This window comes from Balaenoptera acutorostrata, chromosome 16 (assembly GCF_949987535.1).
Source record: "Balaenoptera acutorostrata chromosome 16, mBalAcu1.1, whole genome shotgun sequence".
NCBI lineage: Eukaryota > Metazoa > Chordata > Mammalia > Artiodactyla > Balaenopteridae > Balaenoptera > Balaenoptera acutorostrata.
The window spans coordinates 25,736,080-25,760,292 of record NC_080079.1 but is presented as its reverse complement, the minus strand read 5'-3'; the positions used below and the strand labels follow the sequence as shown (position 1 = coordinate 25,760,292).

The 24,213-nt window shown below is 41.2% G+C and overlaps 1 protein-coding gene across 4 annotated transcripts in view; it reads right to left on the bottom strand.

Moving 5' to 3' along the window:
* STN1 (STN1 subunit of CST complex) overlaps positions 1–24,213 on the bottom strand; it is a 36,796-nt gene that overhangs the window by 5,822 nt on the left and 6,761 nt on the right. The window contains exons 3-9 of one of the 4 annotated variants that reach the window (XM_007187205.2): positions 22,151–22,246; positions 17,304–17,372; positions 12,539–12,697; positions 11,687–11,810; positions 10,409–10,583; positions 5,543–5,665; positions 3,054–3,126 (exon numbers count right to left, since the gene is read on the bottom strand). In XM_007187205.2, coding sequence (XP_007187267.1) covers positions 3,054–3,126; positions 5,543–5,665; positions 10,409–10,583; positions 11,687–11,810; positions 12,539–12,697; positions 17,304–17,372; positions 22,151–22,246 — 819 coding nt within the window. The remainder of the gene's footprint in view (positions 1–3,053; positions 3,127–5,542; positions 5,666–10,408; positions 10,584–11,686; positions 11,811–12,538; positions 12,698–17,303; positions 17,373–22,150; positions 22,247–24,213) is intronic. The other 3 variants (XM_007187206.2, XM_007187208.2, XM_007187207.2) reach the window with 3 other exon arrangements.

The window sequence follows — 24,213 nt, the reverse complement described above, 5'->3', positions numbered from 1 at the left end:
TGGTTGCTTTCTAATTTTCCCCATATATGCAGTTGCTTTTGAATGTTCTAGACTTTCTTTTCTGGCTCCAAAAGGGGTAAAAAAGAGAAATGAAGGGGTTTAAAAAAAAAAAGAGTGCCAGTCTTTTAAATCCCCTGGAGGTCACTTCAGCTGTTGGGTGAGGAGCTTACAACAACGGGAGGAGGTACAACAATGGCCACCCACCTCTCTGCCTGTACCTCTGTGATCAGAAGCAGCAATTGGTGATCAGAGCACAAATCCCTGATACATGGAGGACTGGGTCCTTTTTGCCCCTGCTAGCTCCCACAAGCTCTGTACAAGCTGCTCCAGAAACACATGCACAGCCTCCTGCCATGTAGCTGGGGATAGGGGATGAGTAGCTGCTACTAAGATCTGAAAATTGACTGAAATTAACCCCAATTTATTGTCCAAACCTTCCTCTGGAAGTTGCTAGCCTTGATAGACTCCAGAGTTCCAAAACAGCTACATCAGACAGATGCAATTGTTGTCTAAGTGGAGGGAAGGATTCTTGGTGTTCTTACTCTGCCATATTCCTAAGAGTTTCATAAAACACCAATTTATTTCATCCTCATAACAACCCACGATGTAGGTACAATTATTATCCCTGCTTTGCATGTGAAGAAACTGAGGCACAGACTTGCTCAAGGCCACACGGCTACAAAGTGCCAGAGCTTGGATTTAAACCCAAGCAAGTGGCTTCAGAGCCCAGCTCTTCACAACTATGCCATACGGCCCATCTTCAGACAAACCCTGTATCAGTGCTTTAGGGACTTAAAACTGGCCCATGTTTATAATCCTTTCATTATTGTAGGTTTACCCTCTGCTGAAATATTCATAAGTGACTAAAGGTTTTAAGTTCTCCTATGAATCATCCTGCCAAGGAAAACTCAATGCTATGTTTCGTACTGAAAGGTTAGAAACAAACTAAAGGTTCAGTAGGAATAATTACATAAATGGTCGAATATCTATCAATACATATAGTGGAATACTGTGCAGCCATTAAAAAGACAGGTACTTTTACACATACTGTTGCTGAATGACCGCTAGAAGCCAATGTTAGATTTAAAATACAAGGTATAAAACACTGAGTATTGTATGCTAAGCTTTACTTATGTTTTTTAGAAAGGATAAACTATACAAACATGCTTATAAGTGCACATAACATCTCTAGAAGGATATGCAAGAAACTAGTAACATCCACTGCCTTTGGAAAGGGGAACAGAGCCTGGGGCTCAGTGTTGGGAGGGAGTCTCACTTTTTCTGTGTGTGTTTTTGTACTTTTTGACTTTTTACCCTGTGCATACATTACTCACAATAATTTTTTAATGTCATAGATATTTCTTATGAAAAGGGGTGGTTGCAACAGACTCTGACAGTTCCTACAAGGTATGTTTACTGGTATTCTCAGTTACTCATGCTCCAGAATTTGTCTCCTGGGAGTTTACTAGTTCCAGGGAATTGGCTTATGTCTTTTAGCGGCTCCCATTTACAGACTGAGTAGCAGAGCCTGTCCACCTTGACACACACACTCACCAAAGCAGGAGCTGGCCTGTGGGTTAGAAGTGGATATAAAACCTGCCACTTTATAGACCCTCAGGTCACCAAGGCTGTTTGGTTTTCCTAAGAAATGAAGTGTGAATTGCTTTCATTTGCTTCAGCAGGCCCTAGGATTACTTTAATCCACCCTGTTCCTAATACACATCAAAATAAGAATCTAGCCAGATGGCGTGGGACTTGCATGAGGGCAGGAATGTCACCTGGGGACCAGCCTCTCCTCTCATCCCTTCTTGGTTGAAGAATCCCACATTTCACAGCTCTAAAAAGCTCCTTAAATTGTGGACAGGTGGTTTTTCCCCCAACTAAAGGATATTTATCCTTCTTGTTCTGAATGAAGTGAACAATAGTTAGAAACCTTGCATTAAAATAATAGATTGCTTTCAGTTTATTTTAAGAGCTGTTGTCACACCACTCTGGGAGGAGACTTCATGGGTCCTTAAAAGCTAAGTAGGGCTGCATACCACAAACACCAGGGCTGGAGATCTGGTCCAGCTCCACCTGCTGACTCAGCCTGGAACAGGTCCAGGCCCCAGGGACATATGGGCTTTAAGGACTCGAGGTGGACCTCCCAGGAGAGGAAGAAAGCAGAATGAGGAGGCCTGTGCTCATTAACAAGCCTTTCCACTTTTCTTCTGGCGTCATTTGTTGACATATGCCAACATTTGTTAATAGCACATGTTTGCAAAAGGTAGACTTTGAAAAGTCACCTTTAAGAGTTAATAGCACATGTTTGCAAAAGGTAGACTTTGAAAAGTCACCTTTACACAGGATTTAAACATAGGACTAATGCTTTCTTCTCTTTCTATAACTATTATGAAAATGGTAATGTCTGTTGTCAGACTATCTACAATTTGAGTTTCTAACCACTAGGGGCTGACCTAACTCCACTAAAACCAACTATTTTCTCAACCATTTCTTTTGCAAATTATCAGGTTTCAAGAAGACTGAATTACACTGTTCACAAACTGTAATGTCTAGAACCATTCCTCCCAACCTTGAAGGGCTTGATGTTAGAAGAGAGGAAAATGTCAGGTTTCGGTTCAGAGACAAGAAGGAAGAGTAGAACAAGAAATAACACAAATTACAGAGGACACAAAACCAGAAGGATGTTAAAAAGTCCTAGCCTAACAGCTTACCTTGCTGTATCAGAATCACTTGAGGAGCTCACCTGTCTAGCCCCCATCCCAGCCCCTAGTGAATCAGAATCCCTAGGGGTGGGACCTGAGTGTTGTATGTTCAAAAAAGCTCCAAGGTTGACTCTTACGTGTGGCCCATGTCATAACAACTGTGCAAGGCTAACGCTCACTTTAGAAAGGAGGAGTCTTGAGGCTCAGAGAGGGCAGGTATCTTGACCAGTCATGCTTCCAAGTTGTTACTGGGAAAAGTCCCAGGCTTCCTGACTCTCCATCTAGTGCTCTCCGGGAGGGAACAGCCCCCTCCAGGGCACCGAGACACATGTACATTACACCACTTACGATTTGGTTTCTGGCAGTCTTCTTGAATGATCTGGTGGATCTTTCTGTGCAATTCTTTGTCTTCTCTGGTTACCTAAATAGGAAAAACAGTTCGGAAAGAAATGTTAAGTAAAACAGAGGTTGTGTCATCCAGACTCCCAAATTAGTCTTTAGGATAGTTTCTAAAGATTTCATAACAATCCTCATCCCTACACCAACAATAAGTGTCGTTTTTGATACCTGGCCAGTTGTCAAACCAGTTCTGTCCCTAAGTAGCTCACTGCTCTGAAGTCCACCCACAGGCATATTCCCTCGGGAGGTGGTTTACTGGGGCCATGATAGAAAGAAAAGCTGGAATCCCTTGCTTTCAAGGAGCAACTTTCTTCTTAAATATTCATAACACATTCATAAAATTTCTCTTATTCATTATATTCTTGAGGGAGGCACAAGTGATCAAACCCGAGGACTCTTTCCTCTTGTGTTTCTTCTTTTCTGTCTTGGGTTTCACATTCCTTCACCCAACCATAGGGAAAAAAACAAAAGAAATAAAACTGTAAGGCAAAGCTAGCAAGAGAGTAAATCTAGCTTATAAATGGAAACACTGTCAGTTCTCAAAGGCAAACATAACCAAGGTTCCTTTCTCAGCCAGCTCTGGTAAGAGGGAAGCAGCCATCAAATGGGTTTCATCTTCATGTTCAACAGTAAATCTAAAATCAAAGAGAAAGAAAGGAAAAAAGAGGAAGAAAGGAAGGGGAAAAAAGGAAGAACGGAAGGAGAAAAAAAAAAGTACGCAAAAAAACACATATGTCAGGAATGCTCCTTGGACTGACGGACTTGGAACGAGCAGATTTAAGAATGGGGATTCTGATAAGGGCCCTTCTCTGGACTTACAGGGTGTTGGGAAGATTAAGTAAGGTGATGTGGGAGAGCTGCTGAAAGCTGGAAAGCACTATACAGAGAGAAGATAACTATGTCCCCGAGGCAATGCCCTCAGGAAAACAGAAACCTAGGAGCCAGGGTTGAGGTAGAGGGGGGAGTGAAGTCAGAGAAGGGGGGTGGCTCTGCTGAGGAAAACAGAGCTATTAGAGCTGGATCACCCCATTCCAGCTCAGACTGATTCACAGGAGGAAGTGCCCCAGCCCTGCCACACCTCATCCCTGGACTGCTGCCCACGGTCTGCTGTTCCTCAGGAAGAGCGGCTTCCTACTGACCCAGGAGGCCACGCAGAGCCTCCCGGTGGGGGGGGATGTGAGGGTGTGGGTGGGGGTGGGAGGGTGTTAGGGTGAGTTGCCCAGCATGAGCTTCTCCAACCCCACAAGAAGCAACCAACTCCCACCAGGCCTGCCCATCCTGGGAGGGGGTGGGCTGCCCTCACCCTTATACGGAATGGAATACCCTTTTCAGACGTTATTTAAATAGTATTTAAAACATATCTTAATTTTTTAAAATGTTCTAAAATGGGGAATCACTAGAGTTAATCAACATCAAGAAAATGTCCTGTTAAGGAAAGCTTTCCCTCAGGAATCATGCTTGTAAAGAATGAGGCTTCTGGGATCTCTCAGAGTTCTGATCTGTCTTCAGGAGAATCGCTCGCAGCTGAAGCTACATCTATGCTACTAAAGTGGACATCAATATCGATAACAACATCAGCATCAGCTTGGTTCCTCCAATATTAAAGGTAGGCAGTGAGAGGTGAACTTTTAACTCAAAGTATGAGGTAGGCAAGCACTTGTACCCCTGGTGGGGATGTTAATTGGTACCACCTTTGGAGGAGGCAATCAAAAGCTTAAAGGTACATGCCCTTTACTCCAGCAATTCCTCTTTTAAGAGTCAATCTTACGGAAATACTTACATAAGTCCACAAAAAAACAGACACAGCAACACTATATGTGAGGACAAGGGTTGGAAACAATATAAATGTCCATCAGAGATAAGTGGTTAAACAATTTATGGCAAGTTTCCCACAATATGGAAAACCATCATGCAGGTGTCAAAAAGAATGAGATAGATTTATAAGGACTAATATGGAAAGATGACTGTGATGTGCTATTTCGGTATCCCAAAAAGTTGCTGAGCACTATTTAGAGCAGTGGTTCTCAACTGTGCCAGGGGACACTTGGCAATGTCTGGAGACGTTTAGGTTGCCATAATTGGGGGTGCTGCTACCGGCATCTAGTAGGTGAAGGCCAAGGATATGCCAAACACCCTACAACGCAAAGGACAGCACCCCACAGCACAGAATCATCCGGCTCAAACGGTGCTGAAGTTGAGAAATCCTGATTTAGAGGATGATCACATTTTTTTGGTAACAGGAGCATATATTTATATGGGTGCAGAAGGCTGTACTGTTAAAAGCGGTAGCTTGAGGAAAGATAAGGGGCGACTTTCACTCCTTACTTTATGTACCTCATGATGATTGATTTTTAAAAAACAGTAAGTAAACAATCCTAAGTAATAAATATATTTGCAATTGAAGCTAAGGAAAAAAAATTAAGTTGCAGGTCTCTTACATAGAATAGGTTATCAAAACCACCATCTTTCTGGAAAACAAGTCCTTTTTCCTGCAGCAGCTTTATAGCATTCCTAAATATACTATGAATTGCCTTGGAAGTGGTGTCATTCTTAAAATCCACCTGTAGGAAGAAAAAAAGGAAAAAAAAAAAAAAGAAGAAAAGAAATAAGTCCCATCTTACAGCACTTGAGGGCAACTCCCTAGACCAACTGGTTATAAATTCACCCAACAGGCTTTTTATCTGCTGAGTCAAAAAGATTCAGGTATGCACGGGCCTAGCAGGATGGTATTTAAGGAGGACTGGGAAGTTTGCTCTGGCAGAATCACACTCGATAACTGTTCCACACCTTCGTTATGATTTTTTGTTTGTTTACTTCATTTAACTCAATGATATAAAATGGAAATATCAAAATGACAATCTTTGATTTATTTTTTATACAGAGCCAAAAATTCTATACCTACTGGCTCACTTTTTTCATTAAAATTGTGGCCATATATACAACTTCTTCCTACAGGCATCAAAGAATTTTACACACATTGAAATAATAAGTTGGGGATTCCAGCACATAGAGAGTATTAAATAAACTCCTTATTTTAAATGGAGGGCAGTGGAGACAAACAGCTGTGCAGAGATCTGTCAAAGGGGAGGGGCCATGGGCTGAAGGTGGACAGGGCCCTAGGGGAAGCAAGAACACCATGAGGAAGGACCCTCTGCTGCTGTCACTTTGCTCTCTCCTCAATTTCAGTATCCCTTCCCTTCTCTAAGAGTCAAGTTTGCCTAGAGAGGTTACCAGGTCATCCTACTTCTTATTTCAAGGAGGCCAGGTTTTCAGCTATGTCCTACCATGGTTAACTAGACTGTGTGCTTCTTGAGTTGGGGACTCATCTCAGCCACCTGTTCCCTGACATATAGTGGGTGATGGAGAAAATATGTGTGCAATCAGGGGAAATACCCCATATAGGTAGGCGGTATCCTTCTAATTATTCCATTAGGGATTTTCAGTTCATTCCTAAAACAAAGGAAGTGGTAAGTAATAACTGTCCTTCAAGGTACAGATCCATTTATAATGTGACAGAAATATATCAAGATCAGAGTGCCAAAGAAACGTGGCAAAGCTTCCAAAAGAGTGTTTGAAGGCACAGTCCTACTCCTCTAATGGAAGGCCCTTATGGAGGCTGTCTGGGGCAGCACCCACAGATGCTGAAACAGAGAGCGGGCCTGAGATTTGCTGATGACATTCCCACAAAGTGACAGGGAGAGGAAAGGAACTCCCAAATGGCCTCAAGTATTGACAATTCCATCCCAAAAGAAACCTTCGCTTTCTAGAAGAGGCCTCCCAGACAGGCGCTGTTTGAATCTAACAGATTGGTGATGTTTCACAAATGTGCTCTCCTGAGCTGAACAGGAGAGACTAACATTCTTAATTAATAGCCTAGGTTTTTCCTCAACAGAACAGGCCTGGAGAACCTGGCCAGTAGAACAGGAGGGCCTGAGAGTTGACAAGCACTCGAGGTTATGACAGCACCCATTCTCTGAAGGGAGAATAAGTTGAGAAATATTTGATGACTCCCACGGGCAGAAAAGCTATCTGGGTGTGTTTAGAATAAACACCTCACCCAGCGATCCTCAGCCACATATCTTTTTATTCAGGGGGGCTTGAGGCAAAGCTGTTTTTAATTTCATACGTGAGTGCTCTCACTTAGGAAAAGAACGCTCTACCCAACACAGGCTCCCCTACATGACTTTATAACTACTTCATCTTCATAATTCTAAGGAGATTCGTCTTCTCTGGTCAATTTAATATAAGGATCCTAAGGGGCGGGTTTATTATGTCTCTTACCAATATAGAAATAAATTGGAAACTGACTAGAAATGTTGTTGCACGATTATTCCTGTCATTAAAAATGACTCTCGGTTATCCTCAGACCATACAGAAAGCCCGGTTCCTCCTCCCAGATTTCAGTCAGATCAAGCAGCAGGAAGACAGGGTGTGAGGCCTGGGAGAGTAAAAGCAGTTTCAGCTGTGAACAAGGAGGACCCAGCCGAAAAGGCTCTCTGTAAATATAAACAGTATGTGAAGCTTCCTTTCCAAAAACATTTGCCTCAGCTGACCTCAGGACATAATTCCCTGCTGGTTATAAGGACCCAGTCTCAAGGACAAAGCCTCCAATCGTCCCTCTAGCTAGCAGCTTTTCCTGGCCTGACATGTGTGTCTTTCTTGTCTTTTTCTAAAGAGCAACGGCAGACTCATCCCATTCAGGAAACCGAAACTGTTCAGAAACAAAAACAGTGACCGGCCGAACAGGCTGAGCCTTAGCGGGCCTCTCCTTGGGGCAGGTCAGGAACTGGGTGGATCTCTGCAATATATATATAGTCTTCATTCCCAAACAAACTCAGCATTTATCGAGCTGTCAAAGAAACAATGGTTTTGCAAGGTTTGCTTATCATGTTCCTGGATTTGCTAAAAAGGGCCACCGTGGAAAAAAAGAAAGGGGGAAGACATTCAAACCCACTCTCCCCAGCCTCTAAGCTAAGACACCATCACAATGATTTTTTTTGTTAAGCTTTCATCTGTATGACTACAGAAAGTGCCAAAGGATCTAAGGTTTCACCATCATTGTAAAGCATCCTGGGTCTCCCAGGCTCTATTAAACAGAATTCAACTTAATGACACTGACCTCCCCAACCAGAGCCATGTGAGGGAATAATTCATAACTGATGGAAAAGTAGTTTCCAAAGACAAAACAGATATACTGCCATATTCATTTCTTTTTAAACATATAGCACCGGGCAGACACAAATTTCTGCTCTAAGCATTCTCAAAAAGATATCACACCAAAAGTCCTCCCTGGAATGTTCTGAATGGAGGGGCCTTTTAGTCCTCAATTCTCCCTACTTAATTATCGCAGAAGAGCTGGCTCACAGGAAGAATGTGGTCTTTGCTAAGCTTCAAAGTTTCCTTCTAAACATGCCAAGAGAGTGGTCAGAAGTCCTGGGAGGCCAAGTTGGCACTGAGCCTCCTCTAAATGATTAAATGGGAAGAAGGTCACTCCTGCTGTCAGTGGACAGCTGGGGAGCTACAACTGGGCAGAAGCAACGGTGGCACAGAACAAAGCGGCCAGTCCTGACCCTCCCCACCTCAGTGTTTCCTGAAACAATATCCCTCATCTCCATGTATGAAATTGCGGGTCACTGGGCACACAGCCTGGTGACAGGAAGAGATAATCAAGTTCACGAACGAAACTGAGAAGCAGTGGTCATGCTTAGCAGGTCGGGACAGGGACCTGGAATCCGTTCCACCAGAATCACAAAGAATAATCATGTTACCTCACAAGGGTACTCATGGCAGCCCTGGTGGTAATGGCAAAAGACTAGAAAACATCTCAACAGTCCAGGAATGGAGAGACCCCTTAAGGAAATTATGATACACACAGTAAAAGATTATTATAGAGTGGCAAATATGTAAGTATGGCTAAGAAAGGACCTATAAGACATGCTGTCCCATGAAAACCTAGGTAGATATAGTGTTTAGTATGATACCATTTGTGTAAAAAAGGCGATACAACTACTTCTAGTATATATATGCAGATTATCTCCAGAAGGATACTCATGAGACCAGTAATGGTGCTCGATTCTGTAGAAAGGGGAGGAGGAAGGAGGATGGGAAGGAAACTTAAAAACTAGACAGTTTCCTGGACTATTCGAATTTTTATTTTTTATTTATCTATTTTTGTTTTCTCGTTTTGTTTTTTGGCTGTGCCGCGCAGCTTGCAGGATCTTAGTTCCCTGAAAGCAGTGAAAGCACCGAGTCCTAACCACTGGACCACCAGGGAGCTCCCGGACTATTTGAATTTTTAAAACCATTCATTCCTTCAATCAACAAATAATTGTGGAGAGCATACTTTATGCCAACCCTGTTCTAGGCCCTGTTCTAGAGAGCAAAGAATGAGACAGACAAAGCCTCTGCTCTTAGAGAACTTAAATTCTGTCGGGGGTGGGGGGGGGGCGGAATAGGCACACAAACAAATAAATACCAGTGCTATCACGAAATGTGGAAACAGAGTGATAACACAGTGAGGAAGCTGGTGGCTATCAGAGCAGAAGGTCAGGGAGGGCAAGAAGGTGACATTCAAGCAGAGATCATTCCCAGTGGAATAAATGAAATAAATAAATACGAGTCGTGTTACAGCAACAAAAAAACTAAGGAATTGCAATGAAAAGGAAAGCCTAAAACCAAAGTCTCAGATAATTCTTCATTCCAAGCAAATAAGTAAACACCAAACAACTTAAGTTCACCTCTAACACTATGGGTGTTAAAAAATGAGGACAGCTCTTTCTAGGATGAATAAAACATTACTTGAGTATTCCCTGCAATTTTTACTTATAAACCAGACTGAATACAACTTGATCTTTATTCAAACTCCTAAGACATGATAGATCAACCTTATTCTGGAGAAGACAGAACAAGTCATTAAAAACCTTGGTTCGAGTTCAAGAATCATCTTGCTGATCAAAAAATAATCTTGGAAGGATAATTTTAGCTCTTCTCATCTATTTCCCCCTCAGTTGGTTCCTGCTGACATTAAATACCCATCTCAGTGCGTACTAAGTGCTATGAACCTTAGACTATTTTTTTTTCTACCCGAAGATTAAGCTTTATGAGATTAAGGAGGGGAAAAGGGCATGTCCATTCTCCTTTCAAATCCTCAGTGGTCAGTGACTTTTCCAGAATAGAATCAACATAACCTCTATACCCCGGGTACACCCTGTGAGTCTCAATGCCACAGTCATGTCCACCCACACCCTCCAGCTGCAGATTTGGGGCAGGGGCCTCGAATTCTCACATGGGCATGCCGCACTTACTCGCCCGGAGCAGGCGCTGTGAATCACAGGCTGGTTGGCCAGGGACAGCAGGGACTCCACCGTTTCCAACTCCTGCTGGTAAAAGGTTTGCACTCTGTTCTCCACAAGGAATTCTTTGACTTTTTCACTCAGCAGATACGTGAGACTGTCAAGGTCCAGGGCGCCTGGATTGCTGCTGGGGGAAAGTTTTAACAAGGCCTGCAGAAAACTATTACTTTTGTTCCTTTTGGACGCATGTAAAACTGAAACAGCTAGCAAGTGCAATACCATACTGATGCAGGTTTTTGACATAAGGAGCAATTCACCCAGTGAACACTGTGTGGTTGAGGCAGAACTACAGGAACTGATATTCGTGATAGATTTAGAAAAAAGTCAAGCTGCAGAATAGTATGTAAGGGACGGTGCCATTTTTGTAAGGAAGCAAATGACAACCCACAAAATACGTGGGTGGATATTCGTGCTTGTGTATGCAACCAAAGAAAAACGTCTAACAGGATACACACATCAACCTCTGCACAGTGGTAACCTCTGGGGAATGGTACTGAGGTGGGAGACAGGAAAATGGAGAACTTCCACTTTTTACTTTATACAGGTCTACAGTTTGGGGTTTTTTTAATATAATTTTTTGGAATATGTAATCTATAAATATTGAATATGTTTAAAAAATGAAAGGGTACATGGTGAAGAGTCTCCTTTCTATCCTCCTTCCGGTCCCCCTCCCACCCCGCCCCCCGGCAGCCACTATGATTATTTCTGTCTCCTCTGAGTTATTTGAGGCATATAGTAACAAATATACATATATTCTTACTCCTCCTGTTTATTTTTCCATCCCTGAAAGAGAATAAAATCATCCCTGGTTGAGAGCGACTGGTATTGTTTCTTTGATTATGATGTGCCTTGGTGCAGTTTTCTTCAGGTTTCTTGCCTTGGGGTTCATTGAGCTTCTTGGATCTGAGTTTACAGTTCTCATCAAACTTGGAAAATTTTCATCCATGATTTCTTCAAATATTTTTTCTCTGCTCCCCCCTCCACTCCTTCAGAGACTCCAATTACACATATATCTTCCTTACCAAACCTTAGAACACCTGCACTATTAACACCTTCACTTTACAGGTGAGGACACTGAGGCATCCAGAGGGAGACAGCCTTGCCCGGAGCCCCACAGTGAGTGAGTGGACGGTTCAGGATTTGGACCCAGGCCCACCCCAGAATCTGGGATCCCACTGGTTGGCCTCATTGCTGTGGTCGCATCCTCGGCAGTCTTAGTCTAGAACTTACCTCAGTGTCTCTTCTTTTTCTAGGGCTGGGCTGCGGAAAGGCTGGTCATACACTTTCCTGTAGATGGTGGGCAGCTCAAGCATCCTTGCGATTTGAATGTTGCACACTGGATCATCCACTTTATCTAACAAGCCACAGGGGAAAACATACCACAGAAATTACACTGAGATTAGTTCATTCCCATGTCCAGATTGCTGCCAGGACAACAGCAAACGGAGCACTTGGTGGGTCTCCTTCTTCATGGATGCCCAGGATCACAGTCTAAATGCACTGAATGGTTCCCAGTCATCCTGCGAGAGGGGATGCGATACCCTAAGTGACACAGGCATGGCCAGAGTAGACCAGGGCTAGGGAAAGCGCGTGAGTGTGTTCACTGATCTGGTACCATGGTGGACAACTGGGCTCTCCTTGAGATTTGCAAGTGCAAACCAGCCAGAGCGGTGCAAAGGACGCCACTCAGAGGACAGAGAACTGTCACACTTTTGATTAGCTGTTTTCTTTCAAAGTTAATGGACTCAATGGTGTTCAAGAAATTTCCATCATTTTGAGGACTATGAACACTCTTCCCTAAATGGATTCACACTCAGAGACTCTACTATGTTGTCCAAATATTGAATAAAATTTGTCAGCCATATACAATAAATCACTTGTTTTCTTTCCCAATTTATTTATAGTTACCTCTCTTCAAAATAAAATTAAGAAATGCTACTTTTCTAAAGAAAGCATGTTGTTCCTTCATTAGAGTTAAATCTTTCTATTTGAACTTTTTAGAAGTTCGACTTTTCGCTAAATGAGTTTACTGGACACACGCACAGAATACCAACCAATTTGGCAGAGATATCTTGTGCTTACAATAAGCAGTGGCATGAATTTCTCGCTCTCCTCTGTACATGCGGATGTGACCTCTGATCCGGATAATGTCCCCAATTTCTACCTTTGTCCTCTGCGCAATGGTCTCTTGTAGCTTCTTAAGCTGTGAGGTTAAGCTCAGCTCTCTTGCACTTGGAGCAGCTGTAGTTGTTGGGGCCAGAAGGAAGGAGAGAAATGCATAACACAATCACTCCACCACATTTGGGAGAGAGTCTGCGGTAAGACAGACATGAGACATTTATTTATTCTACTTCTGATTGGTTGCTCTACTGTAGGAAATTTGCGTAATCTTTCGAAATCCTCTACTGGATAAAAGGCATAAGGCTTGACAACCCAGTGGGTGAGTTCCAATGTCTTCTCTCCTACCCCTGCATTGCCTGTGCAAAGGGCTCTACGCCTGCCTGAGCCGAATTCTGTGTGAGTTCAGCCGGGTTTGGTGGCAATAGCTCTAAACAACCCTTTAAAGTGTCCTTGCTGGGAGATAGAGGCCTGGCCAGAGGGGAAAGGTGCCCAAGAGTCTCCATTTGTGGTTGTTTATGGGGAAGGCAAATTGGCCAGAGGTTGATTTTCCACCAAGGTGCTCAACACCCTAATCTCTCTCACTCTTCTTTGTTGAGTAGCTAGGCTAACCTTCTCTTTCTCTCTCTCTCTCTCTGTTCTAAGGACTTTATAACCTATCAGTGCATCTAATCCTCACAACCACTCTTATTTATTATTAGCCCCATTTTTCAGATGAGGAAACTGAGTCACAGAGAGGTCAAGCAACTTGCCCACAGTAAAACAACTAGTTAGCAACAAAGCTGGAGTTCAAACCCTGGCAGTCTCTGACTCCAGAGCCTTCCTGCTTATCCTTTATTCTCTGCTGCCTGCCCCATGAGTATACTTATATTTTCCATGGTTATAGCTCATGTGTGTAAACAATTTTGTGTTGTTTTTCTGTCTAGCATCACTTCAAATACACATACGTATCCACAGAATCTATACAACTCAGCATTTTAAATAACAAAATAGCATTCTGTCATGTTCATATGCCACAGTTTGTTTAGCTAGTCTCGTTAAATATTTCTTCCTTCTTTCATAATTTTTTATTTTGGTTTTTATCACTAGCACTGTATGGGGCTGAGAGGTCAGCACTTGGGTAATGGGAGTCAGACAGACCTGGCTTGAATGTCAGGTCACTTCTTATTAGCTGTGTGACCTTGGGCAGACTGCTTAACCTCGCTGTGCCTGTTTCCTCAGTTATGATGCGGATTTAACAGTCCCCTCACGTATGGAGCTGTTGTGTATGATCTTAGTTAACCCTTACATCATGAGCTTAGCGCAATGCCAGATCTATAGGAAACATTCAATAAATGTCAGCTACTTGTGAAAATGAACAATTAAGCCCTCAAGACAAAAATTTTGTTTTCTTTGGGGTCTTTCATTGGGGATTACTGGATAGAAAAGTACAAACAGGTTTAGAGTTCCTTACATATTATCAGAATGTTTGCCAAAAAACCCCAATCAAACCATTCTCTTTTTACAAGGTGTCACCAGCAATGTATGTAGGCTTGCAGCTCCTATACTGGCTTCAGTCATTTGGATTTTTAACACCTTAAAAAATACATAATGATTCTATAATGTTTTATTTTTGCTTTTAAATTGCCAGAGAGACCATGTGTTTTTATATAAGATGATCTGCTCTCTGCATTTCTTTATGTATAAGCCCTTCATCTCTTTTGAACACTTTATGTTCATTTCTGAAAAAAATGCAGGGAAGCTTTATCAGCTATGCTTATTACATCCACTCTCCCCATTCCACTGCTTTCTTTTTTATGTTTATTTGATTTCATTTTAATACATGAACGTTTGAAAAAAATGTTTTAGTTTATCCCTCTTGTCACTAATGATAGCTTTCATTTCTTTAACAGCTTAACAAAAAAAAACAAAAAACAAAAAACAGCTTAACATATAAGAGCTTAACATAGATACCCCCATATTTATTGTGATAAATACACAACTCTATCTTCTTTGGGTTATTTTATGTAAGTTGCAAGACAGTGACCACAGTTACCTCTTTTTTAATATTGTTATCTACTTGAGCCAACAACATTTGTTAAATGCTTACTTATTTCCTGCCGTTGTATTATTTCTGCTTTGTCATATACTAGGGTTCCTATAATGGAATGAATAATGGTCTATTGATCAAATTTTGTGCTTCTTAATCTAATACAACTTAGATAACCATGGCTCTGTAATGTGCAAAGGCATTATTACTTTTAACACACTGACTATAGTAAGGGAAACAGCAACCTAAGGAGCTCGGAGAACTTTGCATAGACCAGTGACCAATAGCTTGGAATCTAGACACAATCAGTATTAATGTTACTCAACTTACTGGGTTTCTTCAGAAAATACCCAAGTATTACTTTTTAAAAGGTTATTCTGTCTGGGTTCCTATCCCTAAGTCCTCTTCCATTTAGGCTGAATTTTAAAAGTATTTATAAATTTCACTGCCATGATTCAGACATTATAGGTGATAATAAATGCTTCATATAGCACTGCTGAAATGATCAGACTGAGGGCTGGTCTGAGAAAAAGAGGCTCAGCTTTCATTTGAAGGGTGAACCAAACTGCCAAAAGAAGGGCTCAAGCTGTGTAATTTAATGAGTATAATGAGATAGTTGGAGGCTGACAGAATTTCATTTTAAGTAGCCTATTCCACGCTGAAAGATAAATCCTCTTTAAAATTCTAATATTAAGCTCCAAGCTTTCTTAACTTTTCTCATAAGCTAAGTCCAAATGGTACATTCAGTGTGACATTTATAGGAGTTAATATTGTATTTTTATACTGTAACTGACTAGAACATGATTTTGACTCAGACTAAATTTTGTTTAAAAAAATTAGTCTTCAATGGCCACTTTCCAGTGGAAAGTTTTAAAACCGAGGGCAATTAAATTAAAAGGAGAGAATGGGCTAGCTGGGAACAATTTTAAAATATCACTTCATAGATAACATGATGAGAATCACTTTCAGGCTTTCTCCTTGTACCCTTACCCTCACTTTTTATTCTCAAAGCAATTTCTGATTAAGGCTACCAACTGTGACTGTTCATCTATTCATCTACTTACAGATATTTTAAAAATCTCACTTTCAGTATTAATAGACATTTTATCTAAAAAATTACTGAGTCATATAATATGTCTGCTGCCATTTATTTTAAAAAAAAGAGTTGATTTTGGAAAATTAAAACAATGTCGAAAACAACAGTCGATAAGCTACAGCCCATGGACCAAATCTACCCACAATCTGTTTTTGTAAATAAAGTTTTATTGGAACAAAACCATGCTTGTTTGTTTATGTACTGTCTATAGTTGCTTTGGTGTTAACAATGGCAGTGTTGAATAGTTGAGATGCAGACCATATGGCCCACAAACCAGAAGACAATTATTGTCTGGCCCTGTACAGAAAAAGTCCGCTGACCCTTGGTTTAAAACAAGTATGCATATTGAAACTACACCTTCTGATTGAAGATCGTGACAATACCACAATCATAAATCTGAAAATAATTTTAATACCCTGGACGTATATGAAAGTTCAAATATCTGATTGTCTTATAGGTTTATTTCTTACCTCTGAGATATCTGCACAAAAACCTGTTGTCTGCCTTAAGTTTTTTCTAATCTACAAAGCTTCCTAAGCTAAGTAGTACCACTGATATAGATGTTCCCAAATTAGGAAATAGGAATACCAAAGTTATATGAAAGTGATGGCCAAATTCTAAATATAAATACATCAGAAAATTAAGCAAAGGAGCATCTTACTGGTCAGCAGAGTCAAAGTAGGAAGTTGAGATTCTGACAGGTAATGTCAAAAAAAAAAAAAAGAAGAAACTACTCCAAGTTTTACACATTCTTACCACGTGTATAACAGGAGGACATAGATAGTAGATGTTAGATATCAGAGCAGGTAATATTTACTGAATAACCCCAGTGTATATGGCATCATAATGCATATGCTATAAAACAGAGAAAAACAAGGCCCCAGTTTCCATAGCTTCTCTAGAACCAAAAATGATCACCACTATTGCACAATATAAATATTTTTAATATTATGAACTTATGCAACTCAAAAAACTACCTAAGGACTATTAAAACAGACTCAAGAAATTCCAAATGCTGTTTCAGTTATAGTCAATGAGTTCAATATACTATTTTAAAGTTCTTTTTTAGTTTATATTATTTAATGGCTAACTTCAAGGGACTCCTATCTTACCTTCTCATCAGTCTTAGAACTCCTGGCGTATTTGTTTGAACAAGCTAGAGATTTCAGAAAATTTAGATCATGGAAGCATAGATGTTAGTGGCAACCATGTCAGGGCAAAAGCTTTCAAAAAAGCTTTGGTCAAGTGATATGTCCAGAGCAAGGGGATTCTCACCTGATCAGCAATTAGGCTAAACTATCTTGACTTGTGGAACAACTGGCATGGTAAAAATGAAACGCTGAAACTTCTAGTAACCTATTCACATTCCTGTAGGCTTAGGAGGAAGTGAGCACCAAAGAAATGAGAGCAAGAAAAGCAACTGGTTCCCCACTAATATCAGTTTGCAGAGCAGCCAAAGTTCTGGGTGTAGTGCTTCAAGTTGATCAGTGTAATTCACCAATGAATAAATGTGAAAATTAGTACTACAGCTGCTCTGCTGAGCTACCCTGAGTAAAATCTACAGGTTAGCTGTAAAGGTAAAGAAGCGTGGCAAATAAAATTACCTGATGAGGATTTGGTATTATTCAATTTCTTCCAGCAGATGCAGTTTATAACTCCAGTGCTATCATCCACTGCAAGAGAAGTGTAAAAGTGTAGAACAGAGATATGGGCATTACAGGTGAATTAGCACATTGCCATTACATTCAGCCGAACTGGAAGATGACATTTTCAATAGCCTGGTTGGGCAAATCCCTGACCAAACTTTTCTTCCACCCTTAGAAATAATCTCTCACCACACTCCAGTGGGAATTGCTTGTCTGCAATGTCAGTGTAACACATGAGCCCAGCAGAATGTAGTCAGCGTTTCTCTTACCCTATCTCAAGGGTATTAACCTCTCCTAAAAATGGTGTCCTCAGGAAGTTAAGTGCAAAGATCTCAATATCTGCTAACATGTAAAATCAGCCTTGTACTCCTACCCTGCAACCAGAGACCATTGCCTGATCTGTGGTTAGAGGCACTCAGAGCACAGCCATCTGTCACCATGTGCTCTCTCGCTAGCTTGCTGACTTACCAAGACAAAGCATCCCAAGTCTTTTGGCCTGGGCTTCTCTTTGAAAGAGCTTCTGCCCAGTCCTTAACCACTGCAGGGGATGTAAGGAAAGCTAAGCATATCACAGAAGGGCAAAGTTTTATTTTCATAATAAAAAATAATTATACCTTGGTCACACAAGCAGTACTGGTCTGGCTTATTTTAGCTGCAGTGCAAGAAAAAAAAAAGAATTTCCATTGTACTTGGATTTATAACTGCAGAAAAATTTGCAGACGTTTCAAGGATGATAGGATCAAGGATGAGAGGTGTTTCTCTTTGCCTAATTTCTGACAATCTCAGAACAGAGGTTGATCAACATGGGTTCAGTGGGCTTAATGATTTTTAAAAAATCATCAGCTAGACTGTTGTAAAAACACATGTAATATAGAAGAAACATATGGCAACATTTCTTTATTGCTTGTTTAAATCTGTGTTTAAAGCAGAAACTGAGAAGAATACTAAAATAAATTCTAGATGGATTTTACTTTATTAAATACAATATAGGTAAACTTAAGAAGATGATAAAAAAATATGGGTGAATACTTTCAATCCTGGGCTTACAGTTGGTGGGGGGTGACTTCTTTAAACAGACCTGAAAATCACAACTCATTCTAAAAGTCGGATATATTTGACCAACTAAAAACTAACACTGTATAGCAATTTTCCAAATAATGGAGTTAATATCTTAATATATAAAGAACTCATACAAATTAATAAGGAAAAGACCAAAACTATAAGAGAAAAAGTGGCAAAGAAAAAGAATACGCCATTCATGGAAGGTATAAAAATGACCAGCAGACATATGTCAGTATGCTAAATCACTAGTTACCAGAAAAAAAGAAGCAAATTTAAATAACTTCTTAACTACTAGAATGACAAATATTTAAAATACTGATACCCTCATATGCTGTTAGCAGGAGTGTAAATTCATACCAAATTTCTAAAGATTAAGTTTGGAAATGTGTATCAAATTTTGAAATGTTTATATCCTTTGACTTAGTATTTACTTCCAGTAATTTATCCTAAAGAGAAAAACGGAACAAATGCACAGATATATACATTTTGTATAAGGCTGTTCATTGTAATATTGTTTATAGTACTGGAAGTTGGAAATAACCTAAATGTTTATAAATATATAAGTGGTTAAATAAATTACAATGGCATGGCATATGAGAATACAAAGTTATAATGAAGATCCATGGTCATTGCTATTAATCTCATTGTAAAACAGAAATTGTATATATAGTCATATATATCTTATATATAATCTAATTTATATAAAACATTAAATAGTGTGTTTTGACATAAATGATCTTAAGACATTAGAATGCTAATAGCAGTTTCTTTTGGAGTATGTAGAAGGAACCCCATATTCAATGTATACATTGACTGTAAGCCTAATTCCAGAAACATTAAAAACAGAAAGAAATAAGGCATATCTATATTTCTTCATATTAGGAACATGTTAGAAAAACTAGGAAGGATGTTCATCTAAACACTGATATTGTTTTTATCTGATTTACAGCATTTCACATGAACTTTATGTACTTCATTAAAATTTTCTCTAGCTTTAAATTTTATTTTATAGTGAGTATCATTTTAAGAAGCAAAAAAAAATCAATAAGGACATTTTGAGTTAAAAAATAATGTATGACACTTCTAGGCACACTACTTCTCTGGCCAGTTTAAAATTTTGCCTTATAATTCTAAGTCAAAAAATATTAGCACATGAGCATTTGTTGTAGAAAACGTGAGGTCATTCTGGTCTTGACTGTAGTCTCCCAGGATTCTAGGTCTGAGCTTGAGTTGCTGCCAGGTGCTCTGTGTGCTCAGGGCACTGCCACCAAACTCTCTGACTTCCTGGTTGGTAACCTCTCCCAGCAGACACTGCCCTGGCATCCTGAGGCCTGGCTACTGGAAGGCCCTGGAAGGGGAGTGTCCTTGCCGTGCTGGGCAATGTCCTCCCTAGCTGGGCAGCATGGCCTGGGCTGCCGGCCTTTTGTTTCAGCCATGGGACGAATCAGGGTGAGCAGGAAGCAACCCCAGCGTATAGGCCTGCAGTGAGTCAGGAGGAACAGGACCTGGGACAGCAGGAGTAGCCACCTGGCAGGTGGCCCGAGAGCCAAGCTGGGCCTGAGAACATCAGGGTATGTGCAGCTCTCCCCTGAACAGGGCTCACAGGAATTGAAGTCCCAAGTGTTTATACTCTCAATTACTTCAGCCTTCAGACGCTTTTCATTTCCCCCCAAACCACAGGTGTGCCATGCTCTCATGACGTCCAGTCTAAGAGAAATGTTTATTGGGGAAGAGTCAGCCATATTGCCTTCATCTCTTTATGATGGGAAAAGGGGTTAAATGAAACCCCTTTAGGTCAGAGGCATTATATCTGGCCTGGTTCTACAGCCAGGACTGATGTCCTCAAATAGCCTCCTTCTGATCTAAAAATCAGAAAATTAAAAACCAGATGCAGCTGATTTTCGGGGGGGGCGGTGGGAAGAGGGGCATGGGACAGAGAAAAATCTCTTTTTCTTTTTTTTAAAAAATTTTTTAATAGACTTTATTTTTAGAGCAGTTTTAGGTTCACAGCAAAAGTGAGCAGAAGATAGCGAGGTTTCCCATCATCCCCTGCCCCCTCACACATAGAGCTTCCGCATTACCAACATCCCCACCAGAGTGGTACATTGGTTTCAATTGATGAATCTACATTGACACATCATTATCACTCAAAGTCCATAGTTTACATTAGGGTTCACGCTTGGTGTTATATATCCTGTGGGTTTGGTCAAACGTATAATGACATACATCCACCATTATAGAATCATACAGAATAGTTTCATTGCCCTAAAATTCCTCTGTGCTCCACCTATTCATCCCTCCCTGCCCCCTAGCCCCTGATTAACACTGATAGAAAAATCTCTTTTTCCTTTAGAATTTGAGTTATATGGAGACTACACAGCACACTGGAGTCAGTAAAGAGATTGGACCCATCAGTGGAACCTTGAGCAAGTAACTGAGCCTTAGTTTTCTCACCTATAAAATGGAAATAATATCTGTCTTTTCCACTTCAAAAGATTAGGAGAAGAATAACATGAAATTATGCATGCAGAAGTGCTCTGTAAACTGACGGATACTATCATTTCACCACTATCATTTCATCACTGGTACTTAGAGAGGAAGTACTATAATGTACTACAGATAACGTACTTGCCAGCAGCTAGGTATGCTGTAGGAACTTAGTGAATGTTTGTTGAACTGTCTGGAGAAAAAGAGAACTAGTATCTTTGGTAAAATAAAGCAGAGAAGAGATCCAGTATGGGGATGCATGACAAGATGATCTATTTCAGAGTTTTAAAAAAATATAAGCTGGGAAAAAGCAGAGGGCATGAGAAATCTCATCTCTCACATGTTATTTTATAAGCACAAGACAATCAGCCCCAGGAAAATGAATATATGTTGAAGAAATCGCATCTGTAAATTATCAATCATGCACAGACTGCCAATGAAATGTTCTTGGTCACCTAGTTCAAATGCCTTCTGTTTTTCCCCAAGTAGAACAAGAATACAAATCCAAGTGAATACAACAAAAAGTGACAATGTCAATTATAGCAAAGGTTGGAATTCAAAGTTAAGCTTCCCATAAAATATCCAGTTTGGCCTCTTAACTACAGAGAATCTTAGGCAATATATTAAAATGATTACATTAAGCTCAATGCAAAAAAAAAAGTCAAGACCCATGACACTAAAATCATATTCTAACAGTTCGCTGGTGTCCAAACTACAGAAACCCTTTATTTAGTTTCTATCATCATAAGGGAAGGGAAATTTTCTGATAATGGATATTTACCCCTTTGGGTACCAAAAAGCTTTTTTTTTTAACTGTTCTGGATATAAATCTTATAAATTATTTTTCATATCTCCCTGTCTTCTTAAAGAGTCTACTTTAATGTTAATCTGGTCTTTTTATTTTAAAGGTATCAATATAAACATATATTACCATCCTTTGCTATTTATAGCTATGCCCTAGGTATCAGGTATCTGTCCCTGATCAACCAGTGACCCTAGACTGTAGTTTAATTCTTCTGCCTCCTAGCTCCCCAGCAGCTGTCACCTGACAATATTCATCAGTATCATTCCCACCCGTTGCCTCATTTTACACTTAGTCCATGTTGGTGGCTGCAAATGGTTCCCAATAGAGGACAAGTGCATGGGGGTTATGAGAGGCCCCAGCTGCTCTGAAAGGCTGGGGTTGCTTCAAATTCAATGTCCAGCTAAGTGGGGTCCTTCCACATAAACTCAATGTCAGACACAATTGTTCTTACCTCCATAACTGTAGAAAGCATCTCTTTCTCTCACTCCAATTACAGTTCCCAAGATATCTACCTGTTTTATTGGATGCCCACTGTAAAAAAATACACCTGAAATTAAAGGGAAAAAAAGGCAAAGTCCATATAACGTATGATGACGTTTTCTGCTTCAGTAAATGTTAACTGTGTTAAAAATCAGTGGCATGCTGCTTGCTAAAATTTCAGACTTAAGAATCAGCTCTTGACAAATGCCAAACCCCAAGAAATTCAGATGTCTTTTCCTCGAGGGTTATAAGTAGAAAGTGTGGCTTTAAAGAAGCTTGTGCTAGCACAGAAAAGAGAAAACCAATATTGTCCAACTAGATCTGGTTAATCTTCTTTCCACTTGTGAGAATGAAACGCACCTGCCTGTAGAACTCTCATAATGGGCCTAAAAACAGCCGCAGTATTATGAGACACAACACAGTACTATATTTTGAGGGACTGGAAAAGGAAAGAGAGAGGAAACCACGAGAAAGGCTTCTCTGGCTTTTCTAGGAAACCAGTCATCATTTCTACGAATTAGCAGTAGCACTTTTTTTTTTTTAAGAGAAAGAGACGATAATTAGGTTACAAAACACTACCCTTTGGGGCCAGCAGATTACAACTCAAAAACTTCTCTTTTTAAAATTCTTTTTTCAAAGCCTAGGCAACAGATGCCAGCAGGCAAGTTCCCGCCAGAGGAGAAGCGTGAGCGGAAGAACCCTACCCACCGACACCCAGAGGCCTTTTTTGGACTCCGTGATGGAGATGGAACTGAGGGACTCCGGGCAGCGGTGAGCCCTCGATTCCCACCCGAGACCCCATCGCTGTCCCGGCTCCTGTGGGGTCCCCAACATCCTTACCTGAACTGCCTATTTGGGCTTAAGCTACTTGCATTGTGTTCCTGTCACCTGCAGCTAAAGAGTCTGGACTAAAATCCTCTCCAGCCTTTTTTTTTCTCCCTACGATGACCGAATTCTTTACTTTCAGACAGAGGCTATAAACTTTTAAATGGCGACTTCCTTTTCAAATAAATACATGAATTGTAAACAAAGAATCAGTCATCACTTCAGGCATTTGGCCACCCTCACCCTCTCTGGTCCTCGCCAAGCCTGGTCAGAATCTGTCTTCTCCACATCCATGGGGGGGAGGGGACCCCGCAGCCTGAACCCTGAAGCCCTTCAGAACCCCCAGAATGGCCTCCACTGATGGTTCTCTTGTTTCCCATGTGGATAAAGGGGCTGGGGACCAATCGCCCATGGCCGAGTCCCCAGGGGATGGACAAGGAGCTTCTGAGCCTCAGTTAGCCAGAGATTCCAGGGGAGTGAGATGTGGTTTGAAGATGTCAAATTCAGCCGAAAGAAGGGCCCTCCCCCTAGCAGAGGCATACTCCTAAAGATGACTCAGTGGATTGGAGACCGTGCAGAGGGCAACCTTGGGGGCCAAGAGCTGAAATGGCAGGGTCACATGAGGGAAGGAGCCTGGGTCCCTGTGTCATCCCCAGAGCAGAGTCGCTTCCCTCCAGCAACACTTGGCCTGAATAGGGTCAAACTGGCTCCACAGAAGATCCATGAAATCTTAAGAGCAGGACAGTTCTGACCGACTTCTCCTGAGTTCTTACCATGGAAACCCAGTGATGACCTGTGGGGAGACCCTCAGTCCTCCAGCCCTGCCTGCCTGCACCGATCAGACACAAAGGAGAGAGGGCACCTTCAGAGGAGGGTGACCCCCATAGAACCTTTGCTGGCAGACTCGGGCTTCCTGCAGCAGAAGGGAAGTTTAAATGGGGAGAATGAGCCTACCCCAGGGTCAGGGGCATGGCATCCTCTGCTGAAGTGTGCCCCACCATCATGCCCTGACACGCTTGTGTGCAGAGACAGGCTATGGTATGGCCCTGCTTTGGTCCAGCTTTGCTGTAGGACTGGGGCGGGGGGATGAGGGTGGCCTGAGCTCCAGACTGGTCTCTGGCTGCAGTCAGCCCTTTCTGCTTCCCCAAATGCGCTGGACTTTCTATCTGTGCGCTGAGCAGAGCCAAGTTAGAGAGAGCTCTTTCCTAG